Source organism: Orbicella franksi, chromosome 3, assembly GCF_964199315.1.
Source record: "Orbicella franksi chromosome 3, jaOrbFran1.1, whole genome shotgun sequence".
Taxonomy (NCBI): Eukaryota; Metazoa; Cnidaria; class Anthozoa; order Scleractinia; family Merulinidae; genus Orbicella; species Orbicella franksi.
The window spans coordinates 14,201,353-14,224,569 of record NC_138147.1 but is presented as its reverse complement, the minus strand read 5'-3'; the positions used below and the strand labels follow the sequence as shown (position 1 = coordinate 14,224,569).

The following is a 23,217-nucleotide window of genomic DNA, read 5'->3' as shown; positions in this document are numbered from 1 at the left end:
CGTAATAACCACTAGTCGTTCAAAATGGCGCTGCTTTTACGAGTCTTTCCGTTGTTGATAAAAGAAATTGGAAATAAAAGGCTTTGAAAGGAAAACCTTTGGGTTTGGACCTCTGATCTCGACGTGCTGTATACAAGTATGTAACAAATAATATTTGAAGACCAAGGCAAGCTAAAATCTTGAACTTACATGTATGAAACGCTTCTACCCTGCTATCGAGCTTATATCGTTTTGTGTAATGACGATGCATGAAATTACTGCAGTCCCTACACGCCATGCCACCTAGATGTTCACTGAATCCATCTTCTCGACTTTGGTCCTGTCATCCGTTAAGCTCTACATGTGTTGTTTACTTTTGATCTCTTTCCATCAAAAATATCTCCTTTAAATTCGAGAACTATAACGACGTTACCCAGGATTCTTCGTTATTGCCGAGATCACAACTCTTGATTTGCGTTTTCAGCGGGTTGCAAAAAAAATTTCGACTGCCTCTCTTCTTGTTTTTTTGCGCTCGATAAAAGGATGGCGAATAACATGTCTTGATGTCTACGGCGCACAGTAAGACCGGGACAGCATAAAGCCTCGAATTTCTTTTCCACTGCTGCGATTTCCTCATTATCGCCTTCGTTTTCCCTCTTGAAGTTGAATAGACTTCTACGCTGTAGATTACAGTTCTTGTTGACGCTACGTCTAGAGATTTCGAAGTCACGCTCGAGGAGTCCGTTGAGTATTGAGTGATCGAGCGAGGTTCGACTAGAAAAATAAATAAAAATACATGTGAAGAAGAGCCGAGCGACAATAATAATACAGAACAGAATACAAAGACTTACAAATGTTTCCTTATTGTAGCGACAACGGTGAAGCTAGGTAGAGTATAGATTCCGCAACAATATTAACTTGAAGCTAGAGAAAACGTTGAAAAGATTGGCGCGCTAGGAATCCGTAGCGTTTAAAAATTCGCACGTGGAATCCTACACTACGCATTCTATTTCAAGTTAGCCTCCCACGCAGACGATCTTGAGCTTCTGCGTGGGAGGCTAATTTCAAGCCTGTGTAGTAACGTGGCAACTTGAATATTCTCTTCTTATATTTATCGAGACCACTCGCCACTTTGTGCATCTCCTCCATCGTTGCCATCTGGCCACGGCTTTATTCGTCGCCGCACTCAATATCAAAGGTTCAGGCTGTTTTCGTTGCTCCATCCCACTCTGACACCACGAAGCCTTAGAACAATTAATGATGGCATGTACAGAGCACGTTTTATTACAATGAGTATGCGCCAGTTGTAGACCGCTGGCCTAAGCCTACGATTCATTTCATTCAAAGTGTAAAGAGGAGTGTAAATAATTGTGCAGCGCCGCATTCTGAGACCTCAAAGCAAACAACTTGAGGACTAAATGACTTTGACTAGACTGGTCAACGAAAAACCACTATCAGCAACTGATGTGGCTTTTTTCTAAGCCGGGTAAGTTAGCAAATTACTATTCCATTGCATATCGATCGAACATCCAGGAAGTGCCATCTAGAACTAACGTTTCACCTTTATCTTTTTCTATGCGCTAAAACACGGAAAGATTCCCAACGTTGTATCTGTTTCTTTTAGTTCGAAGACAATTCGAAGACAATTACTCAGCAAACATTGCTTATGGGCGCGACAAATATGAACGAACATGCAGCTCGAAGAATTGTGTCTCGCCTTCGAATGGAAAGCGAAAGCACATATTTACTATTCACTGGTTTTCCAGTTTTGCTCGCAAGAAGTTTAACAACTTTGTTTGTATCCTACTTTTACTTTAAGGAGTTTTTATATTCTGAAACTAATTAAGATAGTGGAACAGTAGTAATAAATTGCATGTAAATTTTCTTCTTAATGCAAATTTGTTGAGTTATCAACCCGCATTATGTTTTGACGGGGGTTTCCCCGAGGTTCTTGTCATTGTTTAATTTCATTATTCCATTAATTACTCCTGAGATCAAAGGTCGTTCTCAACTGACATACTTTGCCACAAGTCAATATTAATTTGTTCGTTCCCTCTTTCGATTTCTTTTATTCTAATATATCAATTTATTCATCGCATCTGTGCAGTGAGAATGTTTTTGACCCTCACTGTGGCAGTCCCTTCATGAAATCATTCGTTATATGACGTAGATAAAACAGTCCTCCTGTAGACCTTTTTATCCGGGAAATAAGACACAGATCGACAACAGGCGCGGAAGGTGACGCAAACATAGTTTTATCTGGGTTCTTCATCAAACTATATTGGTGTTTTTTTTTCTGAAGTTTTCTATAAATTTCTAAATAGTTACAATTAACTACAACCCTTGAGCACTCTTCCTTCGTATTCAGACAAACTCGCTTTCGCTTTGTTTTATTGTCATCTAACGGAATTGAAACTAACGTCTAGCATCATCGCGCGTTTGACGGCAGAAGCCAACGACTAACATACATACGCAGTGCTGTGCCCATAAAATGTACCATTTGAATATTCAAGGATGTTATCACTGTAAAGCGCTCAGGACAGCAGTGTATCAAAGTTGTTTTAAAGGAAATTTCTTTTGTGGCTTCTGCCTCTTTAGCCTGTTAATGGCCAGCCGTTTACTACATCATGTTTCCTAAGACCTATAGATTAGTTTTCTCAGTCATGGGAAATAGCTGTAAACCTTTAAATCACGTTAACTTCGAAAAACTTCCGTAGATTTCAATTAATTAATCTCTTGAAGTAAAAGCTGTCGTCGTAAAATTTCCCACGTCTTCGCGCGCTTTACGCAATCTTCTCAACATGCCCTACTCCCCGGAAGTCTTCACTCTTCAGGATATTTTTAGACATTTTCAGAAATGTTCATTCGACTGATGTTCGTAACTCAGGTAGCAGACGTGTCAGAGTGGTATAGCTATTCAGATCAGGAAAAAAAATGTAACCCTTTTGTTATGTCTCTTGTTATTGCTTGGGCAGAATGATGTTCTTAAGCTGGGCTGTGAGGTGTTTCTTGTGGACGTCAATACTGCATTCTTCTTATCAAGTGATTCAGGACAACTTTTCCCCGATGAGCTATCCTCGAAGCTGCGCTTGCCCCGACAAAGACGGCAAAATGTACAATCTTGAACCATTGGGATCCAAGGATAAAAAACATCCAAGGTCTGAAAAGTTTGCAATGTTAGTTTTATTGTAATGCAGCCGAAAACAAAATAGTATTGTTATATACCTAGACCTTCACTCAACAAAACTAGCACTGAAATTGGTTGATTCTTGTTCACGTGCCCCTGATCAAATTCGAATGAATCCCGACCGGGATACAATTGCGCAGTTACTGCCCGTGCGCCGAATACAACAGCACGTCATCAGTGCATGACTAAATTAAAATTGGCGTGATATTCAGCACGTGCCCACGTCAGCTTGATTGAAGGGGGCGGACCTGAGAACACTGCCAGTTTTCAGTTTTAACCAGCGATGATCGATAATGGAACCCAGTGATGCTAAAAGAAAACGCTTTCCTAGATTATCAGAGGAAGAAATACAGAACTTAATTGAAGGCAAAGATTCTGAAAATACGAGAAAAGCAACTAAGAACACTGTTGTTACATTCCTGGTATACTGGAACGAAGTTGAACCAGAAGATGAGCGGGCGTGAAACATACAGAATCGCTAGAAAAAATTTCGAAGGAAGAACTGAATGAACTTCTGGCGAATTTCTGGTCGAACGCAAAGAAAGAGAACGGAGATAAATCCGTTCATCGGTGTCTGAACGTGATCCTTAGCTGGATATTCAAAACCAGCGATTCACGGTTTGATTTTGCCTTTTCCTTAAACCCCAGCCTATTTTTATCTCCTTTAAACCTTTTTCTAACGATATTCTCGTTGCCTTTGCCCCTGTGAGTTCCTTAAGCTGTTCAATTTCTCACAGAAACTAAAATTCTTCATATCCATGTTAGACTATATCGTCATGCAATTCGAAAAAGGTATCCAATAAAAAAGGATATTTTCTGGGATAACAGTTGTCTCGCTGGAGAGTTTATTGCTTTTAATGTTAGCATTAGTTGTCCTGGCATGGTAAGCAAAAGGGCCAATTTCCAGTGGGCGCTTTTCCTTCACAGGTTTTCAGTTAACGGTACAAAGTACAGAGGATATTCGTACAGCTACAATCCCTGTGGCGCAATCCATCTAGGACCAAAAACTAGTGGCTGTCAGGGGAATGTGGCGGTAAGTTATTTAAACTGTAGCAGTTAGAAGACAGTTTCGATGTGGGTTAATTGATAGTGAGAATTAGAACAGTTAGCTTAGATGCGAGATTTCTGATATGAGAAATGACTAAAAGATGCACTGAAATTTCAACTGGTGGCTGAGAAATCGCCAGATATTAAGAGATAAGTGAGATTGCAAAAGCCCCATGCATACCCCTTTAAAGCATTGTAGTCCTTAGAGGGTAGGAACTGTCAAGTGTCTTGTCTGCATGCGAACCTATTGGCTAATTAGGCGGGCGCTTATCCCCGGTTTCTGTAGAATGAAGCGACTAGGAGTAATTCTACTTCTAGACTACTTCTTCGATGTTAGTCCATCTCAGGGTTACCCCCAGCATTAAATTCGCCGGTACCCAATTACACGCCTGGGTGAAGAGAGGCACTGTGAGAGTAAAGTGTCCCGCCCAAGATTACAACCCGGTGTCCGCAGACGGGGCTCGAACCAGGAGCGCTCGATCCGGAGACGAGTGCTCTAACCACGAGGCCATCGCGTCTTGTGCCTTATTTTAAAGTATGTACGTCTAGCGTCTTGCCGTCATCGTGTTGTTTATTATCACTTCTTGGTATTTTTTCCTTAATAATATGATTTTAAGCCTTCCTTCAAGCATCATAATTGTAATTTGGATACAAAAAATTACGTAGACCATGTATATGAAACAAATGTTTGTAATTGAGGCAACATGGTTTAAGATGTCGAATCCAGTTAAGTGTCAGAATGAAGCGCTTAAACGTACTAGCCTGCGAACAGGCTCCCAGCGGGGACGGGAAAAAGACAATTCGGCGAGCAAAGCGAGCCGTTAAGCTTCACCAGACGGCTCTCGGCTCGCCCCGCTCGCCCTAGACCTCACTCGGTTAGCTCGCACCAAACCCGACCGGGAGCCTGTTCGCAGGCTAGAACCTACCAAGTTTGAGGGGAGATGGTCAGGGAGCTTGCCAGTTACAGTTGTTATTTTACCTGTTGATATCCTAATGTCTTACAGTGCAAACTGTTTTATTAATCTAACGTGCTGCCTTTGTTTTAGATTTGTTGGTGGGTTCCCAATCTGGCGCAGTCAGCAGATACTTATAAAGCAATAGGGATTCAGAGAGGGGCAAAATGTGACTATGATCACCACCAAGACAAGACGCCAGTTGTTGTGTACCCAGCTTCTACGTATGTATCGGTACAAATCTAGGACGTATTTGTCGACAATTGTCATGAAAACGAAAATGACGTTCTTACCTTCGGGCAGAACATCCTATACGCATCGTGCGGGTAGTCGTGTGAACCAATGTCTGTTGCTACAATGCTCTTCGCTTTCAGAGTCCATGTGGGCTACACGTGATAAATCACAGCAATGTAATCGTCTTCTCAGTCAAGTGAATGTAATAGTTTCTGAGGCCTTCTTTTATCTTCATTATTCTATATCTTTAATGATTAAATACTTGTGGAGACCATTCTCAAAATTTTCAAAAGAAAAACAATTAATTTAAAGTGCCACTGAAACGAAATTTTCGTATTCTCTTTTATTACCCCAATTTGTAGTTTCAAACGTGCTTAAAATAATGGTGAACTTTATTTCTGTCAAAGCCTAACGGAAAGTGCTTTTTTTAGCTGCTGAAATCGACTTTTTGGAGCAAAACTGTGTCCGGGCTCTGGAACCGAATTTAAGGACCTTGTGACGTCACTGGTTGTATTCACGCAAGAAGCGCTATAGATTCTCTCTTGTTTTCACTTGATTTATTCAAGTCTATTTTTCATATTGTCGATACCTGCTAGTTTTCTACCTTGTAATTTCTGTCCAGTCTCGACAGGAAATACATATCATGAACGTTGGAGGGCGCCAAAGAGTGTAGATTCACCAAAATAAATGCTACAGATTAGAACAGCTCAGTTACTTTTCGAACATTTTGAGTACTCGATTGGAGATTTCGAAGACGAGTGTGGCAACTTTTATATCACGTCCTAAAGCCTAAACACGATATTTAGTCGTCTGTTTTCAGCCTGGTTCTGAAATTTGGATTCTCACGTTTATCTAAGTTCTATTACACAAGGTTCGAATATATCCTCGGCAACTTTACTGCAGTAAAAGCCGTAAGCGCATCAGCCATCCGCATAATCACGAAGTTATTAACGGTCCACAAGCTCTGAGTCGAGTACTTCTTTGTACACAGAGGGCATCTTTTATGATACTAATAAGTGAGAGTTCTTGTGGTAGACAAAATGTGTCTTTGAAAATTGTGATCCGCAGCAGGGTTTGCTTTATCGTCGCATACGTATCAGTGTAAACAAAGCGCGAATTTCGCTTCTCTTTTACACGTATCTCCTAATTGCAATATTTCACGGTCGATGGATTACTTTGAGTTCTTTAGCACGTACTTATGTCTATGATCTTCATTTAATGGTATCCAAATTCAAAGCAATTCGTTAAAACGTCACTAGTTTACACTCCTTTCGAAGGTTTATTAAACAGAATTTGAACTAATTTGCATATATCACCTTTCGCCGTCGACATTGTCACGCTTTCTCTCGTTTCCTGAAAACATACCTGTAGGGTCATGGCAGCTCAGTTTACCTTTATAGTTTAAATTCGCTCCCTCACATAAAAGAAGAGGGTTTCTTAAATTGTTGCTGATTTGATAACTTGTAGGATGTAACAGATGCAACTGGACTAAAGGTCACTGTAGCACAATCTCGTCCGCGGTGAAACTCACAAAGCGTCCGGTTTCCTCGAAGCGAAGCGACTCGAAACTCGAAGCGTTGTTGCTGCGATCGTGCAGCAGCAGTCCGGATAATAATTTCAAAAGCCGCTTTCTCTTGTTTTCATGTCTTTTTTACTTTATGAGTGTAGGTATTGTTTAATTGAGTGGTGGCCATTTCACCAAGAGTCCCGATCATTTTGCGATCTAAGAACTCCCACTCGTTTGCTTGCTTACATAAAATATCCTGCAAATATCCAATTAAATAGACTGAAAAGCCCCAGGATCGACTCTCCACCTCTTCTTGTCTAAGGCTACTGTGATTATCTGCTTTACAGCTCTGAGATGTCCTTAAGGTGTTTTTTGGGGGGCTTCGAACAGTATTCTCTTCTCCCATAATCACTCTAAATTTTCAGCGCAGCATGAGAGTAATACAACCAGTGACGTCACTAGGCTGTTTTGGCCGCGCCAAGATGGCCGCCAATTTTGGGCTTAACCAGCCAACTTCGAACGGCTGAAAAAGCAGTTTTCGCTTACCGTATGCGAAAAAAAAAGTCCGCAGTGTTTCCAAGTAAGGTTGAAACTTTATTACTAAGCAAAAATCTCACATACGAAAATTTCGTTTCAGTGGCACTTTAACTGGTATGGTTAGACATTCCACAAATGTATTTGTTTTAGAGAGTTTCAGAATCGAACGTCCATCGTCAAACTAAAGTGTGCTGAGGGAAAGAAAGATACACCAACTTTTAAAATACTTGATGAAGATCATTGGGTAAGTGAAGATAAAAATAAGCTAAAGTTACTTCTAATCATAGTGTCCTAGGTAAGTGAAATGTTTATGAAAAATTGACATATTCTTGTGAAGCTGTTTTAAAATGTAATCAAAGGGTTTATGATTATTTATGTCATTGATTTAGTTTTGTGCACGAAATTTGAGAGAATCTGCAAGCCTTTTGAAAATCACTAGGTGCTACGTTAGCGCTTGTCCAGAGTTAAACGGGCAGAAACTGGAAAATAGAAAATGCCACTATGAAGAGACGCATAGAAAGAGATGATCTTTTTAAGAATTCGTTTTCTGTTTTGCTCTTCCATCTTCAGATATTCGAGTTGACCCACTTTTGGGAGGCTTGCCCTACTAAGTCACCGCCACATCCGGAGCCTTCTAATAGTAAGTGAATTGGTGTCAGTAAAACATTTTCATGATCATGCGCAGAACTTCCAGTGCCATAACCACCCTTGAAGACCTGAGAGTATTGATTAGCTCTCAAGTAACTTACCAAAGTGATATTTAGTGATAATGTAAAGTTATAGTTTCAGGGAGAGGGGTTTCGGGATCCCAGTTGAATGATCGCAACGGATTGCATCATTTAAGGCTGCAGATATATAGATAAAGTTTGGTCGATAGTTTATAAAATAATCGATATATTACGCGCGTTCTGATTGGTCGAAAACCTAGGACATTAATAACTTACTGAAATATGGTCGAAGAATAAACTACACTTTTCCTTTCCTACCGAAAAGCCTGAAATAAAGCGAAAGCAATATCTTCAAAGATGACCTTTGCATATTTTTATAATAGGGTGTGCCATTATTCACTATTATTCTTAATATGTGTCTAGGCCCAGGTGTCCCGGTAATTGTCGCAAGTGCTGCTGGTGGTTTCTTTGCTCTTATTGGGCTTATATATGCCGTCAGGTATTGTACGAAAGAACGGAATGGAAACAACGATGATGGGGAACGACAGCCTATCCTCGGTAACGAAATCCATAATCCAATTGAAGGACTGGACCCAGCGAATCGGTCACGGCCATCGCCCAGTGGTTCATCGCACGCTAAAGCTGACGTCAACGTTATTGGAAGTGTGTATTCTTAAGGAACTGTTTTTTTTACCTGTGTTTGATATTTTATCTTTTTTTTTGTTATTTAGCACCTGACTTGGAATGCCTCTATTACAATTTTAGCAGTTTACGTAGGAGATCCTATCTTAACAGGAAAGAGTTTTTTTCGAGCGAATAGTAAACAAGTTGTAAACGAATGGATAATCGCTTATAGAAAACTAAGGCGAGTGGTTTAGTCATTGTAGTTGTCAGGAAACCAACAATCTAGAGATATTTTTAACCCGGGAATTGATTTATGAGCAGCCAGCGGGTAGACCGATGACTGACTGTCAATTGAACGTGTAATCTGATTCGCGACACAGTGACCGCCTAATAGAGACCTCAAGCACCAGGACGGGAGCCACGCCGACGGCATACCGGAAGTTTATTTTCTGTCGCAGTCATGCGTAGAACCTGAAAAGCTGATTGCAATCTGCCGTCGTCCTAACGTTGGCGACGCCACATTCACTGTTTTGACGTAGTGCGGACAACGTGATAGTCCATCGCAAAGTTTTGAGTCCTTTTTTTTGATTTACCGTATGTTTTCTTACGACACATAAAGAGGTACCTTTCTGGTGTTTACTGTGTAAGATTTTGAGGAGAAATTCTGCGATGAACATCCCTGAAGCAGAAACATACGCTAGCACATGCCGCCAGTCGGCAAATCACAGAATAACACAAGCTGGAAGAAATCCATTAGGTAAAATCTATTGCATTTATATCTTCGTTGCTCTAGTTATCACTGATCCAATTTGATATGCTCGCCATTTGTTTATGCTGATATATCTCTCTCTCTGCCTCTCTCTCTTAATATATATATTTAAGTATATATTTTATAACAACAACCTTTTCCTCGATATATATATATATTTATATTTATATTTCCAAATTGATGAGAAAGTAAAATAATCTCTGTGTAAAATAATTTTCAGTGTCGCTATAAACAGTATAAACAGCGAAACTTTGGTCAACTTACCTTTTACTCCAAGGCAAAATAAATGCACCTTATTGTTTACATTTAACGTCGTTTAAACTTTTTTAGCCACCAGAAATCGTTTCTAAAACTGAAACTAAAAAATTCCCACCAAAACTTCCACTCCTCTTCATCCTTTCTTGATTGAAATGCTTCGAACGAGAAAGTTAAGACAAACAGCTTGAAATGTCCGTTTTATTGTGATAATTCAACAGCTCAGCAGTGTACTGGACCGAAGAGCATGACAAATTGATGTGCCGTGAGATTCTTGCTGTAGATCCATTGGAAGTTGCCGTCGCAGTGTTGTTTAACATGCTCAGGCGAGTGGAACCCAACGCCGGTCTCGCCCCAGCCTTTACGCGGATGTGCCGTCGCCGTCGCCATCTCCCGTCTTAGTGCTTAAGGTCTCTATTGATCGATAGACGGGAACGGGAGCCTGTCAAGCTTTGAAAATGGTCTCAACCTCCCTTTTTTGTAAAGTTTCAGAAATAATTGTATTTTTTTTCGTTTTGGTGGATCATGCTAAAACAATTACACTGCTCCCTACCGGTTCCCATCGACTTTTATAGTTCGCTATAGTTCGCCCGCTGAGAGAAACACTCAGGTTAATTTGTGGATATGTAAACAGCAAACGATGAACGACTAGAAAGCGTTAAAAGTACCTTTTATGAGTTATTAGAAACATGCCTTTTAATTGTTGACATTACATGTATTTCACGTTATTCATTGGACCTTTTAACTGCTCGGAGGTCAAATTATGATAAAAGTTTCAAACAAATACATTAAAAAAAACATACCATCAAAAACAGTAACGTAGTGTTCGTTGCTCTCATATCATTTCTAACATGGCAGAGTCTCCCGAAGATATGTTGTCGGAAGAATGATGTACAAGCTAGCCTTCAGCCAACACTATTTATTGAACATATCCCCGAGGATAACAACATTTATCCCAGAACAAAATTGTAAACCCACTCGGGAATCTAAGAGACTGGAATCTTAGGCCCAGTCCACACTACGCCTGAGGAATTTGAAAACGGAGCTTTATTTCTCTGATTAGACCTTTCGTCCGCACTAATCCGTCACGAAAACGGAGCTCTTCGAAAACGCTCTTCCTGAAACTGGAGGAATTTGAAAACGCCCACTTTTCGTTTTCGCGTGGGCGGGAAATATAAACAGAGCTTTTCAAAAACGCAGCTGTAGTCATGATAATCATATGATTTCCCCGACAGAGGTTTCCTCAAACGCAAATCCAAAATGACCAGTGATTGTTGCTTTTATAAATTGCTCCGACGTAGTGTGAACGGAAAACATTTGATGCGCGTTTTCAGAATGAGACCTCCGTTTTCAAATTCCTCCGGCGTAGTGTGGACGAGCCTTTTTCCCGTGGTTGAAACAAGAACGATTTTCTGACTGAAAGAGAAAGAAGCTATGAGGAACATATATGTTATTGAACTAGCCTGACTTCCATATTGGGAAATATTGGTCGAATTTCGGTAGAGTTTGAAGCAAATGATATTAGTAAGCTGAATAGTACTGTATTCATAAGAAACGCGTCAATGATACGTTACAGTTAACCAGGTTTTACATAACTGTCTCCATGAGCCAATGGCTGTTGTTATAACCGTTGATACCAGATGCCTTATTCAGAAGCTTATGCACGTGTTTTTGCCCCGGAGAACAACATTTCACACACACAACGTGATAATTGACGCAAAAAAGCCGATGCTTGGCACCGATAAGAGACCACTAACCTGGGTTAAACCATGCAGAAAGGTAGTTCAAAATTAACCTACTTTGGTTAAACAATATATTGTTCTTAAATTAATTTCCATGGTAAACGTTATCCCAGTTTTAGCTCAACGAACAGCCGAAAAGAGCGGCCGCCTCACGATTTTTTGATAACCTGGTTAACCTTAACTGATTACATGTAATTAGAAATAACCTGGTTAACTCTCATAGTGCGGCCGCGGCCATTGTCTCTAAACGCGATCGTACGTATGACAAATATTTCATTTGTACGACGACTCTCCAAATGCTTCTACACGAAAACATTTTTTCACTCTGAAAAAAAACTTATGACTCCCAGCCACTAGCTACAAGTTGTTGATTCTAGTTTATTTAGGGGACTGGTGGCATTTGAACCTCGACAGGCATTAAACAAAAAGATTGAGCAAAAGTCACAACACTATCCTGTGACCGAATAAGTCAGAAGACTATCCTGTGACTGAATTAGTCATAAGACTGGCGTGTGACCGAATTAGTCACAAGACTATCCTGTGACCGAATTAGTCACAAGACTATCCTGTGACCGAATTAGTCGTAAGACTGGTGTGTGACCGAATTAGTCACAGGACTATCCGGATCCTGTGACTGAATTAGTCATAAGACTGGCGTGTGACCGAATTAGTCACAAGACTGTCCTGTGACCGAATTAGTCACAAGACTATCCTGTGACCGAATTAGTCACAAGACTATCCTGTGACCGAATTAGTCACAAGACTATCCTGTGACCCAATTAGTCACAAGACTGTCCTGTGACCGAGTTAGTCACAAGACTGACAGGTGACCGAAATTACAATAGAAAGTAAGTCGAAGTTCGTCTGCTGCCAAACAACTGAAACTCAGAAACAACTGGGAAAAGAGACTTAATTGAACAATCAGTTCGTCGTAAAATTACAACTCAAAAAGCTAAAAAGCCAGTTCTTAAACTTCTAGCCAATTATTTCCACGCCAAAAACGCCGCGCAGTTACTCGATCTGACGTTTACAAAACTCCGAGAAAGATTCAGAGTCGTAATAGAATCACCGTTGCAATTGGTTGTTTCCTGACGGGTAATTCCCCTAAAATGAATGGTTTTTCTAAAGAACCCGAAATAGCCAAGAAGATAGTATCTATCAATTCTAAAGTGGAAGCGAAAACGTTTCGAGGACCAAACGGCTGTGAAAAGACTGGTTAACTTTCTATCAACAGTCGTAACTTGGGTCTAACTTCGCCATCGCGCGAGAGGTAGGTCTGTTCGTCCTTATGTCGAACAACTGAGATGTAACCAATTTGTGCCTTAACTCACGTTAACTGCGGGCTTCCGCCATCACGCTACGGGCTTCAGTTCGCCATCGCAATACTATTCGATCAAAATCAGTGACGCTGCTTCTACTAGTCTTTTTAATGCATAAGCTTGTTCGTGTAGTTGTCATGTTATTCAATGCGATAATTCAAGGGTTCGGAATGGAAAACTTTTGGTTTTGGACCTCTCGACGTGTTGTCAACAAGTCCGTAATACATGATCTTTGACTATATTTGGAGGGTAGGCCAAGGAGAACTTAGGTCTTGAATATATGCAACGCGTCTGCCCCACTATTGAACGTATGTTGATTTTGCCTAGGATAGCGTGGTTTGTTTTGTTAACACTTTCCGCTGGATAGCGATTTATCCAGTGGATAGCGTTATCCAGCCTTCGAACAAGAGGCGACTATACTCATATTGACTCCGAGTTCAGACCGTGAAGGTGTCCGTGTGTCCCTGAAAAATCAACATGACCAAATTTAACAGTGCCCTGAATGATTTATTTCTGTGATGTTGACACTGTCAGGCTCCTTTACAAAGTCACACGGCTTCTTATAATTTCATAATTCTAGCTAATTTTAAATCGGGAACCCAAAAGCTGCGGACAAATAAATAGTCTAAGGACATAAGTATATTTGTTTCTTTGTCTACGTGTTAGTTTTCTTTCTCTGGTTTGTTCCAGTTTGTTAATATTCGTGATGTCTTTGCCCGTTGTTTACATACCCCTTCCCTACAAACCTTCTTCGCTTTAATATTCGACGCGCTTTCACCTTCCTTGCATGAGTGACGCCGGGCCAAAATAATTGACTTGTGAATGAGTCGTTTCTAATTTGAATGAAAGACGGCCGCGCCAGGAAGAGAGTAGGGAATACGAAGACAAAGTTGCTTCCAGTCAAATTCCACCAACTCGGAAGATGATTTGTACAATTTGTTATTGTTCATTCCGTCTTTTGCTCCATGTTTCTCAGAAAACGTTCGTTTTTCTTTTCCAAGAACCCAGGCCTCGTGTGCCTCGTTGAAATTACAGTGAGACTACTCTAACCAAGGCCGCCCAACACAATTGTCTACAAATTTAACGAATAAAAATCATGGAAGTTAACAATAGTTTTCCAACAAACTAATCATGTGATCAAATGCAATAGATTTGTGACCATTTTGATTAGTAGCTATTTTAAAACTATTAAAATTGTCATTGGTCAATTTGTAAAGAACTTGCAAAAGTGGCCTTCGTCGTAGTAGCCGCATTGTAACGTGGTGTCGTTGCTTGAGGACAAAAAAAAGAATACAAATTCAGAATTTCAAACAATACATTATGGTATGTCATCATCTAGGCAAAAAGTAACCGTTATTACATAATGGTGCTCATTGAGTTTTTCATTGCTAGATCTCTCTGCCTAAAATTGTGGCAATGCCACGATAACGTTAATACTGCAAGTATGACAACAAATGGACATTGACAACTGAGATTTTGCACGTACATATAAATGTGTATTCTTTTCTTAGATTGCTTTTTAGATAATCCAGCTCTCAGTAGAAATGACTAAACGTGCTGTTTCACACAAAAGATTTATGCTCTTGTTATTAGTAACTGGACGTGTAGTTGTAAATTGAACTAGACGCTCTAAGAGCGTTTACCGTCTCGGGCTTCGTGCCGCAGTAAAAGTAAAAGCAAATTAAAGAATCAGGATATTTTAGCACAAGAGTTCCGGCTAGGTATTTACCATTCAAGTTGTTTCGTTGAGTATCCTCCTAATCCAATCGCAAGTTGTGAGTTTAAACCACTTTGGTTCAAGAATCAAGCACAGCTGTCTACGCATTTATGGAGAACTTGCTTGCGAAGAATTTTCCAGTTCTTTTTACAACTTATGGCGATTACACTGTACATGCTAACAGAAATTGTTCGAAGTTCGTTTACTGGTGGTGGCGATCCGAGTGAATTGTGCAGCTGAACATCTTTGCCGTGTTGCGATCTTAAACCCTTTTCAAGAGTCTCATCTCCTTTGGAGGGCGAATAGATAAGCTCCTTCGCGAAAACAACAGTCCTAGGACAAGGCGCAAATTGCATTGCACTTAATTTGCAGAAACTTTCAAGTTATGTCTTTTGCGGATAACTACCGAGAATTAGCGACCCTTAACGCAGTTTATGAAGAAATATTCAAGCAACATATTCTTATTGAATCAAGGCAGGAGTACTTTTAACAAGGGACTCATTTATAAGGGAAGATGCGCCATTCTGTTTTGCTATTTATTTTGGTTTCATATTCGTCTAGTTCATGTTACGCAACATGATTTTCTTTAGCAGTCAGACACAGTTTTCTAAAAGAATTGGCGACTGCTAAGACTGCTGAATATATTTGAACTACTAGTAAAATAACTGGCTAAACTATCGTCAATGCAATTTTTCCTTCAGACTTGGTAAGAACATTGGTTCGTCAATAATCCCTCACAATTCCCCGCACAATTTGCCTCAAAAAACACTCGTTATTTTTTTTTCCTGCAGCCTACTAGAAAGCCAACTAAACTTGGAGGTAAGATATTTAATTCAAGTTACCTAAAGTCTTATCTTTACAACTTTAGGGATCGACATATTTTGCGCGTTGCAAGAAAGAAGTGGCATGTTTTTAATGAGCTACGGGTCCAAAAACGTTTTCGTATTTAGCTCGTTTTATTGCAAAATGATTTGTTTCACTGCAATGTTCTAAATAATAACTGACTGCCTGTTTTTTGTCAGTGTTTTCGTAGCTTGAACTCATACCGCGATCAGCTCAGTTGTTGTCTCACGAGAACGTTTTGAGCGTGAACTTTGCTTACCTGGGCCTGGCTGGCTTTCAAGCAATATAATTTGTGGACCGACCCTTTCCGAAAACGATCGACATCTTTGTATTTGAGATGAACATTTAAGGCGTGATTCTTGCTAAAACGTTCTTCGCAAAACACCGCAGTCTGTCACGAAGAGCGAGCAATGTCGCGTTTCTCGTCCCCAGTTTCCACGGTCTACGCATGGAACGCCTGGGACCGTGACCCCCCTTTTGGCGACAAAAACGCTTGCATTTTAAGACTCGGGCTTTCCTACGGAAGCCCGAGTTATTAAAAATAGATTTTTTGGGACAAAAGAGAATGAGAGAAATCACATTGCCATTGGAGGATGTCTTCTTTCTAAATGAAGCTTTTCTGCTATTTCAGTACCAAGAGGATGTCCTTGGATTGGCTGAGGTGCTTTGTGTGGATCGCCTTGATACATATCTCCAGCCAACACCGTGAAGAGGGATCTCATGTCAACTATTCGACGATAGCGAACAATTCCGTGACGAGGAACGTGTCCTGTTCCGGGAAACCCTCTCCCAACAATTGTGCTTGCCACAATCAAGGTGGCGAAATTTACAATCTTGCACCATTGCAAAATACGGATGGGACTCCAAGGTTTGCATAGAACTCGGTATTGTACAAATAGTAGCTGAAAATATGTTTAAGTTTAGTTCAGTAAGTTCAACAATACTTTACCACATATAAAAAAACAAAACGATTTATTTACACATGGCCTGGATTGCAATCTTGATGTTCCCATCTGCAACAGTGATTTTAATCGTGTTCTGCAAACCCCTAAAAAAAAACCTTGAGATTAGTAAAAATTGGACAAGGCCTAGTTAGACGCCTATGCTGGTTTGTTTGTTTGTTTGTTCGTTTGTATCAGGGCCAACATCACTTGTAACTGGAAAAGGAACCTTTATATGGCGTAAGTATTCCTTCAAACGATTTTTTGCTGGGCAGTTATTTTTTCCTTTATGAAGCGAACTCTAGGATAGAATACGCGTCATTTTCTTGTCGGTGTATCTCTGTAACCTTTAGGATGCAGTAAAACTATCATTTTTACAGATAATGCTTCAGTCTTATTGGTGTTTTGCAAGCAATGTAAGGCTTTTAGTCTATAAAGCTGGCTAATTTAATACTTACATTTGTTCAACAGCTTCACCGTTAACAGTACAAAATACCCAGGACATTCGTACAGCTATAACCCCTGTAGCTCATTCAAGCTAGGACCTAAGGATGGTGGCTGTCAAAAGGATGTCGCGGTAAGTCAGTAAACGAACAGCGTAAACAATTAAGGGTACCTCACAAATCAAGAGTGCTATAACGAATTTTGCGCAAGGGTGCCCATGGCGCGGTACAACGAAAGAGAGAGCAAGATAAAGTAGGTCGATTGCTAAAAGATTGTAAAACTGACCGACTTTCTGGTATTCTGGTATCTCGTATAAGAGAATGTAACCTATTTGGATCAATTCGTTTTAGATCTGTTGGTGGGTTCCGAATGGATTGCCTGAAACTTATGACACTATCGGAAACCAGCACAAGGCAAGATGTGTGGAATCCAAATCCGACATACCAAGTCTTGTGTACAGGACTGCTGGGTATGCATTGACACAAACATACACAACACGTGGAAATCCCAACGGGATGCATTCTTTGTTTGCACCATCTAAAACCTTTTAAGGTGGCTCATAACGCCTTCCACCACGTTACTATTATGTTTTCAAGTCACTCTTCAAAGAATGGTTTTAAGCAAATGCCCAATCATGGGTGGACAGGTTTTGGTCATTTTCGAGACGCGAAAGGTTACGTTATCAGTAGCACGTCCCGTTAAAAAAGCACCCTTAATTTTAACTTTAAATCCTTAGGGGTTAATTCAAATTTTTCGACGAGCACTCCCGACCTTTTCATGTGGGAATCCCTCCCCGGTCTGCTCGCGCTTAGAATTACCCTAGGGATTCGAGAATTATTGTGAAGGTCGTCAATCAATCAGCAGTTGATAACTTCCTGTTGGTAATCCATCATTTACAGGTTGGGGAGGTGTTAAGATTTCAGATGGGGTAATTTGAAGGTCGGGGGATTCGAATCATGGTGAAGGAACGTTTTTCTCCCCAAGCTATTAACGGATGGTTTTCGTTTACATAGGTTTTGGAAAATAAAAACGTCCAGCCATAAAACAATGATGTAATCTTAAAGTGCACCTAACCCCAAAATTTTTTTTTCGCTAAAACGAATCTAGGCTTTATTTGAAGCATTTGGGCGAAGAAATTTTTGAATTTGGTTGAATCCTCGATTTTCTATGCCCTTTCAAAGTCGCGCTTGAAGTGTTTCACGACCGCGTTTTAGGGAGTCTGGGGCGGCGGTTCCTGATGACGTCTACCCAGGAACCAAACACAATGGCGCCTCAGTCAGCTCTCTGTATTTGCTGGAGAAAATGGAAAACAAAACTAATCGTTCCGATGTATTTTGGGACTAAAACGTCCAAGCTTTGTCTCAGAATCATTTTGTTTCGTCACTGGAGTCAGAGTTAAGTTTCGATTTGGAAGACACCAAAATAAACTTCGATCGAGCACGTTCGACAACTGTGAACTCACTGCTTAGAGCTTTGAGAGCAATTTACAATATTTCAAGCGACGAAGGGGAAGACTTCTTTGCGGACGAGCTGCTTGTATATTAGGAATGGAAAGCTAGATACGAAGTGGAGGAGCAGGCAAACGAAAAGCAGGAAAGAGAACTCAAGGACTGCTTTGGATGGTAATTTCGTCAACTAAACATAAGATTCCCACGCGTGTTTATGGCCCGTTTACATTTGTCCTTAGCGAGAATGTATTTTGTCAAGGTATGATTGTTCTGTTAAATCCAGTTTGTGTTTTACTTTCTGTTGAATGCTTCATGTTTATAAGAGCGACGTACGTGTTGCAGTTTTCGAGACTTGATGACCTCCAAAACATTGGCTTCGATCGATTGAAAATCGTACTGTTTGGACCTGTATTTTTGAAGCTGCGAGAAAAAGGTGGAAGGAAACATTTCATACAATTACCGATTTCACATTGTCACACGTTTTAAGTCGTAACTCCAAATAACCGATGTAAATTGTTCTCAAAGTTTGCAGTGAAATTCGTCGGATAAGCGAAAAGGATGTGTTCCCTAAGCGGTCCGCAGATAATGTTCCGCGGTCATATTTTCGACGCTATTGCACAGAATCTCTGTCGCACTGCTGATTTCCAAACCTTCGAAAAACTCTGTGAGTCTAACAATTTTGTTATGATGTAATTCTAAAGGATTAATTTTCTACTTTTATCTAAATCGAAAGAGAAATAAGTGCTGGTTAGCGGCGTACAGTTGCGACCTATTTACATATCAGTTTTACGCTTCTTGATCATGATCGGATCACACAACTTTGCCGGTTATGTTATAAATACTGCGGGATTGTAAGATATAGGTTGTCTGTAGTATTTCTAAAAATTTCTGGTTAGCTTTAAGCAGAAAATTTATGAAAATAGCGTTCGAAAGTCTGCGGAACAAATTCCAGTGAGAATTCTTTAATGGTTCTCACAGATTCAGTTCGCTTGCTTCGGTTCGACAAAATCAACCATCGTTTACGTCTTTATTGTTCCATTAGCCGATCATCGTCAGTAAATTGCACAGTATATCTTTCTTTAAATCTGGAATATTACTGCAACAGCCGATAGCACCTCTGGAAGGCGTTTCTGCGCACTTTTCGAATGTGTATTGCACAATCCTGAAGGAAATGAGAGGACGTGAGATATCGAACCTTCCTGGGTAGACGTCACAAGAGCAGCTGGACCCATTCTCCTCAAACTCGGTCGTGAAACAAAATGGCGGTGTTTTGGAGCTATTTTCGAGATTTCGTCGGGGCACAGAAAATCGAGGATTTCACGGAATCCGAAAATTTTTTCGCAGAACTATTTCAAATAACAAGTACATTCGTTTTAGCGAAAAAAAAAGTTTGGGGTTAGGTGCACTTTAATTGTGATCTAAACAGAATTCACGGAAGAAAAACACTTTTCGGGTGTGAAACCTTGCACATGATTTTTGGCAACGTTTCGGTTAAAAGCTGTCAAACCTATCGTTGGATCGAATTATACACCCAGCCTTTTATCTAATAACTGGTCTTTAACCTGGGAGGCCTTTGATTCCAGCCGTGAACGATCAGTTTATCGCTTTCGCAGCCATTTTGTCCACAATTTTGTTCGTGAATAAGTTATAAAAGTTTATGGATGATCGACCAACCAACAAAACGCCCAACCAAGAGCCCGGCCGTTCGTCTGATCGATCAACAGTTCATCTGCACAAATCTGGTCACCGCTGTTACTCCCTCTTGCTAGGATATCACTCTTTACAAATGGGGGTCATTGAACTTGTTTTTGAGTCATAAGCTTTTAAAGCACAAATTTAGGGTTTTATTAACAGTTCATACCTTTGCTGTAGTAACTTTAGTAACTTATTGAGAAGCAAGAGACGATGGTCAAGAATTGTATTATTGATACACAAGGTAGAAGTGCTGAAAAAAGGCTGGAAACTGGTCTCAATCACCTTGCAATAATTATAATCATTTATTATTATTACAATTATTTATTGCCAACTCGCAATAATTACAATTATTTTCCAGTGAATTTAAATATAAACCGGCAACCGTTGAGTTAAAGTGCGATGAAAGGAAGAAGGAAAAAGATGAAGCAGTATTTGAAATCAGCGATGAAGATAATTGGGTAAGAGCACCATGATTACATTGTATGGTTTTCTTACGAGGCATTTGCGGCGCCTAGTGATTTTTTGATATAATAATACAACTCCAAAAAGTTGAAAGGCGAGACTCCTGGTTTGGAGGCTTTTCAGCTGCGGAAGCATCTATGTCTTTTAGCCCCTGGTTGCATTCAGGCATAGCCCTGTAATATCTTTTGTCTTTCATTTGCAGATATTCCAATTGACCCATTTGTGTTCATGTGCAAATGGTTGTCCGATTAATCCAGATACTCCAACATTAACACCAACAAAACCGCCTGATGATTGTAAGTTCAGTAAAACGGCTTCAACTAACAAACGTCATTTGACTCATCTCTGCTGATGATTAATATTGTATGCACAGCAAAATACTTAAAGTTGTCCAAACTTGCTTTTATATATGATTACATGATTAATTCAGCAGAATCATGGAATTGATACATTTGCTATACTCCTAAAAGAGCTGTTTTTCTAGCTTTAATGATAATAATTATTCTTATTGTATGGCTGGCTCCGCGAGCAGGCAATATCAATCAAATCCTGAGCAGTGATTGGCAGCCCAATCGCACAAGTTGGGGTTATCTTGCCCGCTCGCGACTAACCGCTGTGTTCTGCAAGAAAATTAAAAGAAAATGCTTATGTCTTGATAGCTCATGTTTCTTTGATGAAATTATGCTATTGCAGGGGGAAATACAAATGTACTACTTGTCTCTTCAAAGTAACATGTAACAGTAATCTGAATGTTTTTTTGAGATTGTTATAGATCACTTTCATATTATTTGGTTCTTCGATGATCGTACACTCAGATTGTTTTAAGATGGACAGCTGATAAGAGTTTTCTGGTTAACTTATATTTTCTTAAAATGATCGTAAAACAACGGTGTTTGCTTTTCTTATGAGAGATCAATACAGACAGTTCAAAGATTTTCTGCATACTTCAAATTAGAGACTATTTCACCCTGTTTTGGGTCGAAAATTACAAGGAGCGCCGTTATATACGATTATAAAAAATAAGATAGTAATGGATTTTGTTTGTGTCTCTGTGCAGTTGAGAGATTCGTAATTCCAGTTGCGGTTAGTGCAGGAACAACCATTCTTCTTGTGCCATTACTCGTGTGGTTCATAGCGAGAAGACAAAATAGGAACTTCATTGATGATGAAAGACGTCGTCTGCTTGGTAACCGCCCTGTCGAGGGAGAACGGAACCCGATTCCAGAACGAAACCCAATTCCAGACCAAAACCCAATACCAGAACGACACCCAATTCCAGAAAGTTCAGCGGGGTGTGCAGAAGGGGCGTCGCGCGACGAAAGTGATATCGATAGCCTAAATGTTTGAGGAACTGTTGCTAATGCCAGTTTTCTGCGTTTCATAATTGATGTACTGTGATGATTAGCGTAAGCGCACTCCTTCCAGTATAGTCACTTTTTAAAAAACATCAAATCAGTAATCACATGTAAATGTTATCAAGGTTGATTTCAATCTATTCAATGTAAGCAAATCAAGTTATGGTTTGCAATTTGAAACAACCATTTCTTATCTAGCGAGCAGTCTCAGCTCCATGAAGTTAGGGCCGGGTGGCAGCCCTCGTAAGGTCTCACATGAATGGCTAGATACCCTTTGTGAGAGGACAACAGAACAAACAACAGAAAATATACTTCTCGCCCCAAAACAACGACAGCTGCTAACAATGAAAAGAATTATAAGCTTACGAGGGCTGGTACACTTTTGTTAAGTTACCTCCACTGACAGTCTAAAATATAGCCAATGTCTCGGGCGCTAGATAGAATCATTACGGTGGCAGTTGTATATAAAAATAAGGCTGGGCACATGAGAAATCTATCCACAGACAACAGTAAGATCTGCCTCTAGGTCGCTTAAGTGGCGTGATAAGACGTTACGTGACGTTGTATCGGGATAAGGTGTTTTCCTAAAGACTATGGTACTCAGACAATAATGCAATAAACACTCATCTCTTTTATTTCTTGTAGAAACATATTAGCTAATGTTGCGAGTACAGCTTAATGTGATTGTTTTATAAGCTACCCAGTTAGAATGCGATACTAATACCCCTACCATTCTTCTTCTGCTTCTAGGCAAATGAACGATCTGTAAATATTAGAATCATTATAATTTTCTATATTTATACTGTGAATTAAAAACTCAGTTAGATTAACAGCTTTGTCTGAGCCCATTTGATCATTTTGTTCTTTAAATCTGCCCTCAGAAGGTTTCATTATAGCTACATCAAAGTCTAAATTATTCAAGCGATCTTTGTGAAAACATTCTTTACACCTTGCATTTTGAAATTTATCCTTGAGAAAAGACAACATTGGTTTTTGTGCCAACTTTGAAAGAAAGTGAATCAGAACCTGTTTCAAACCAAACTTCCATAAAGTCCATGTTTTTCAGAAGGAAATATCTTATTCAATTTTCCACGAACCCTTCTTATATTTCCCACCGTTAATTCCAAAGTCACCACCAAACGAGAGATTATTCTTGATTCCCTCTGGCATACATTAATTGTATCTATATGTCATTCAACTTGTTACAGCGAGCTTAATCTTGTTGCAAACTGTTGCAAATAACCAGATTCAAAGAAAGTCGAGGTAAACAATAGCCCTCATGCATGATGACATCAGTCAAGCACATTTCACCACCAAGCCTCGCTTTTAAAATACAAATTACAAAGTTTGTCATGAACAAATTTCCAACGCAGCAAAGATGAAAAGAATACCCTCTTGAAAACAACACGAAGGTACCTGAGGTTTGAGAAAATTTCTCGTAAACGAGAATTGGTGGTGAATTTTGAGCACGTGAAGTATGACCTATTATCG

General features: G+C 39.9%; 2 protein-coding genes across 6 annotated transcripts; both read left to right on the top strand.

The window, feature by feature from the left end:
- Positions 1–1,324: 1,324 nt before the first annotated feature.
- On the top strand, positions 1,325–9,629 carry LOC145481431 (uncharacterized). 2 transcript variants are annotated; one of them, XM_081459923.1, is made up of 7 exons: positions 1,325–1,465; positions 2,955–3,137; positions 4,094–4,199; positions 5,260–5,390; positions 7,595–7,688; positions 8,015–8,084; positions 8,542–9,629. In XM_081459923.1, exons 2-7 carry the CDS (start codon positions 2,956–2,958, stop codon positions 8,787–8,789), a joined length of 831 nt encoding a protein of 276 aa, XP_081316049.1. In that variant the 5' UTR covers positions 1,325–1,465; position 2,955; the 3' UTR covers positions 8,790–9,629. The 2 variants fall into 2 exon arrangements, with proteins under 2 accessions (XP_081316049.1, XP_081316047.1); XM_081459921.1 differs by having other exon boundaries at positions 8,536–9,628.
- A 1,047-nt stretch (positions 9,630–10,676) lies between these two features.
- Positions 10,677–23,212, top strand: LOC145481426 (uncharacterized). 4 transcript variants are annotated; one of them, XM_081459909.1, is made up of 7 exons: positions 10,677–12,772; positions 16,013–16,249; positions 16,794–16,899; positions 17,117–17,235; positions 20,268–20,367; positions 20,574–20,667; positions 21,429–23,212. In XM_081459909.1, exons 2-7 carry the CDS (start codon positions 16,023–16,025, stop codon positions 21,716–21,718), a joined length of 936 nt encoding a protein of 311 aa, XP_081316035.1. In that variant the 5' UTR covers positions 10,677–12,772; positions 16,013–16,022; the 3' UTR covers positions 21,719–23,212. The 4 variants fall into 4 exon arrangements, with proteins under 4 accessions (XP_081316035.1, XP_081316036.1, XP_081316033.1 ...); XM_081459910.1 differs by lacking the exon at positions 10,677–12,772 and adding an exon at positions 14,014–15,357; XM_081459907.1 differs by lacking the exon at positions 10,677–12,772 and having other exon boundaries at positions 15,377–16,249.
- Positions 23,213–23,217: the final 5 nt, after the last annotated feature.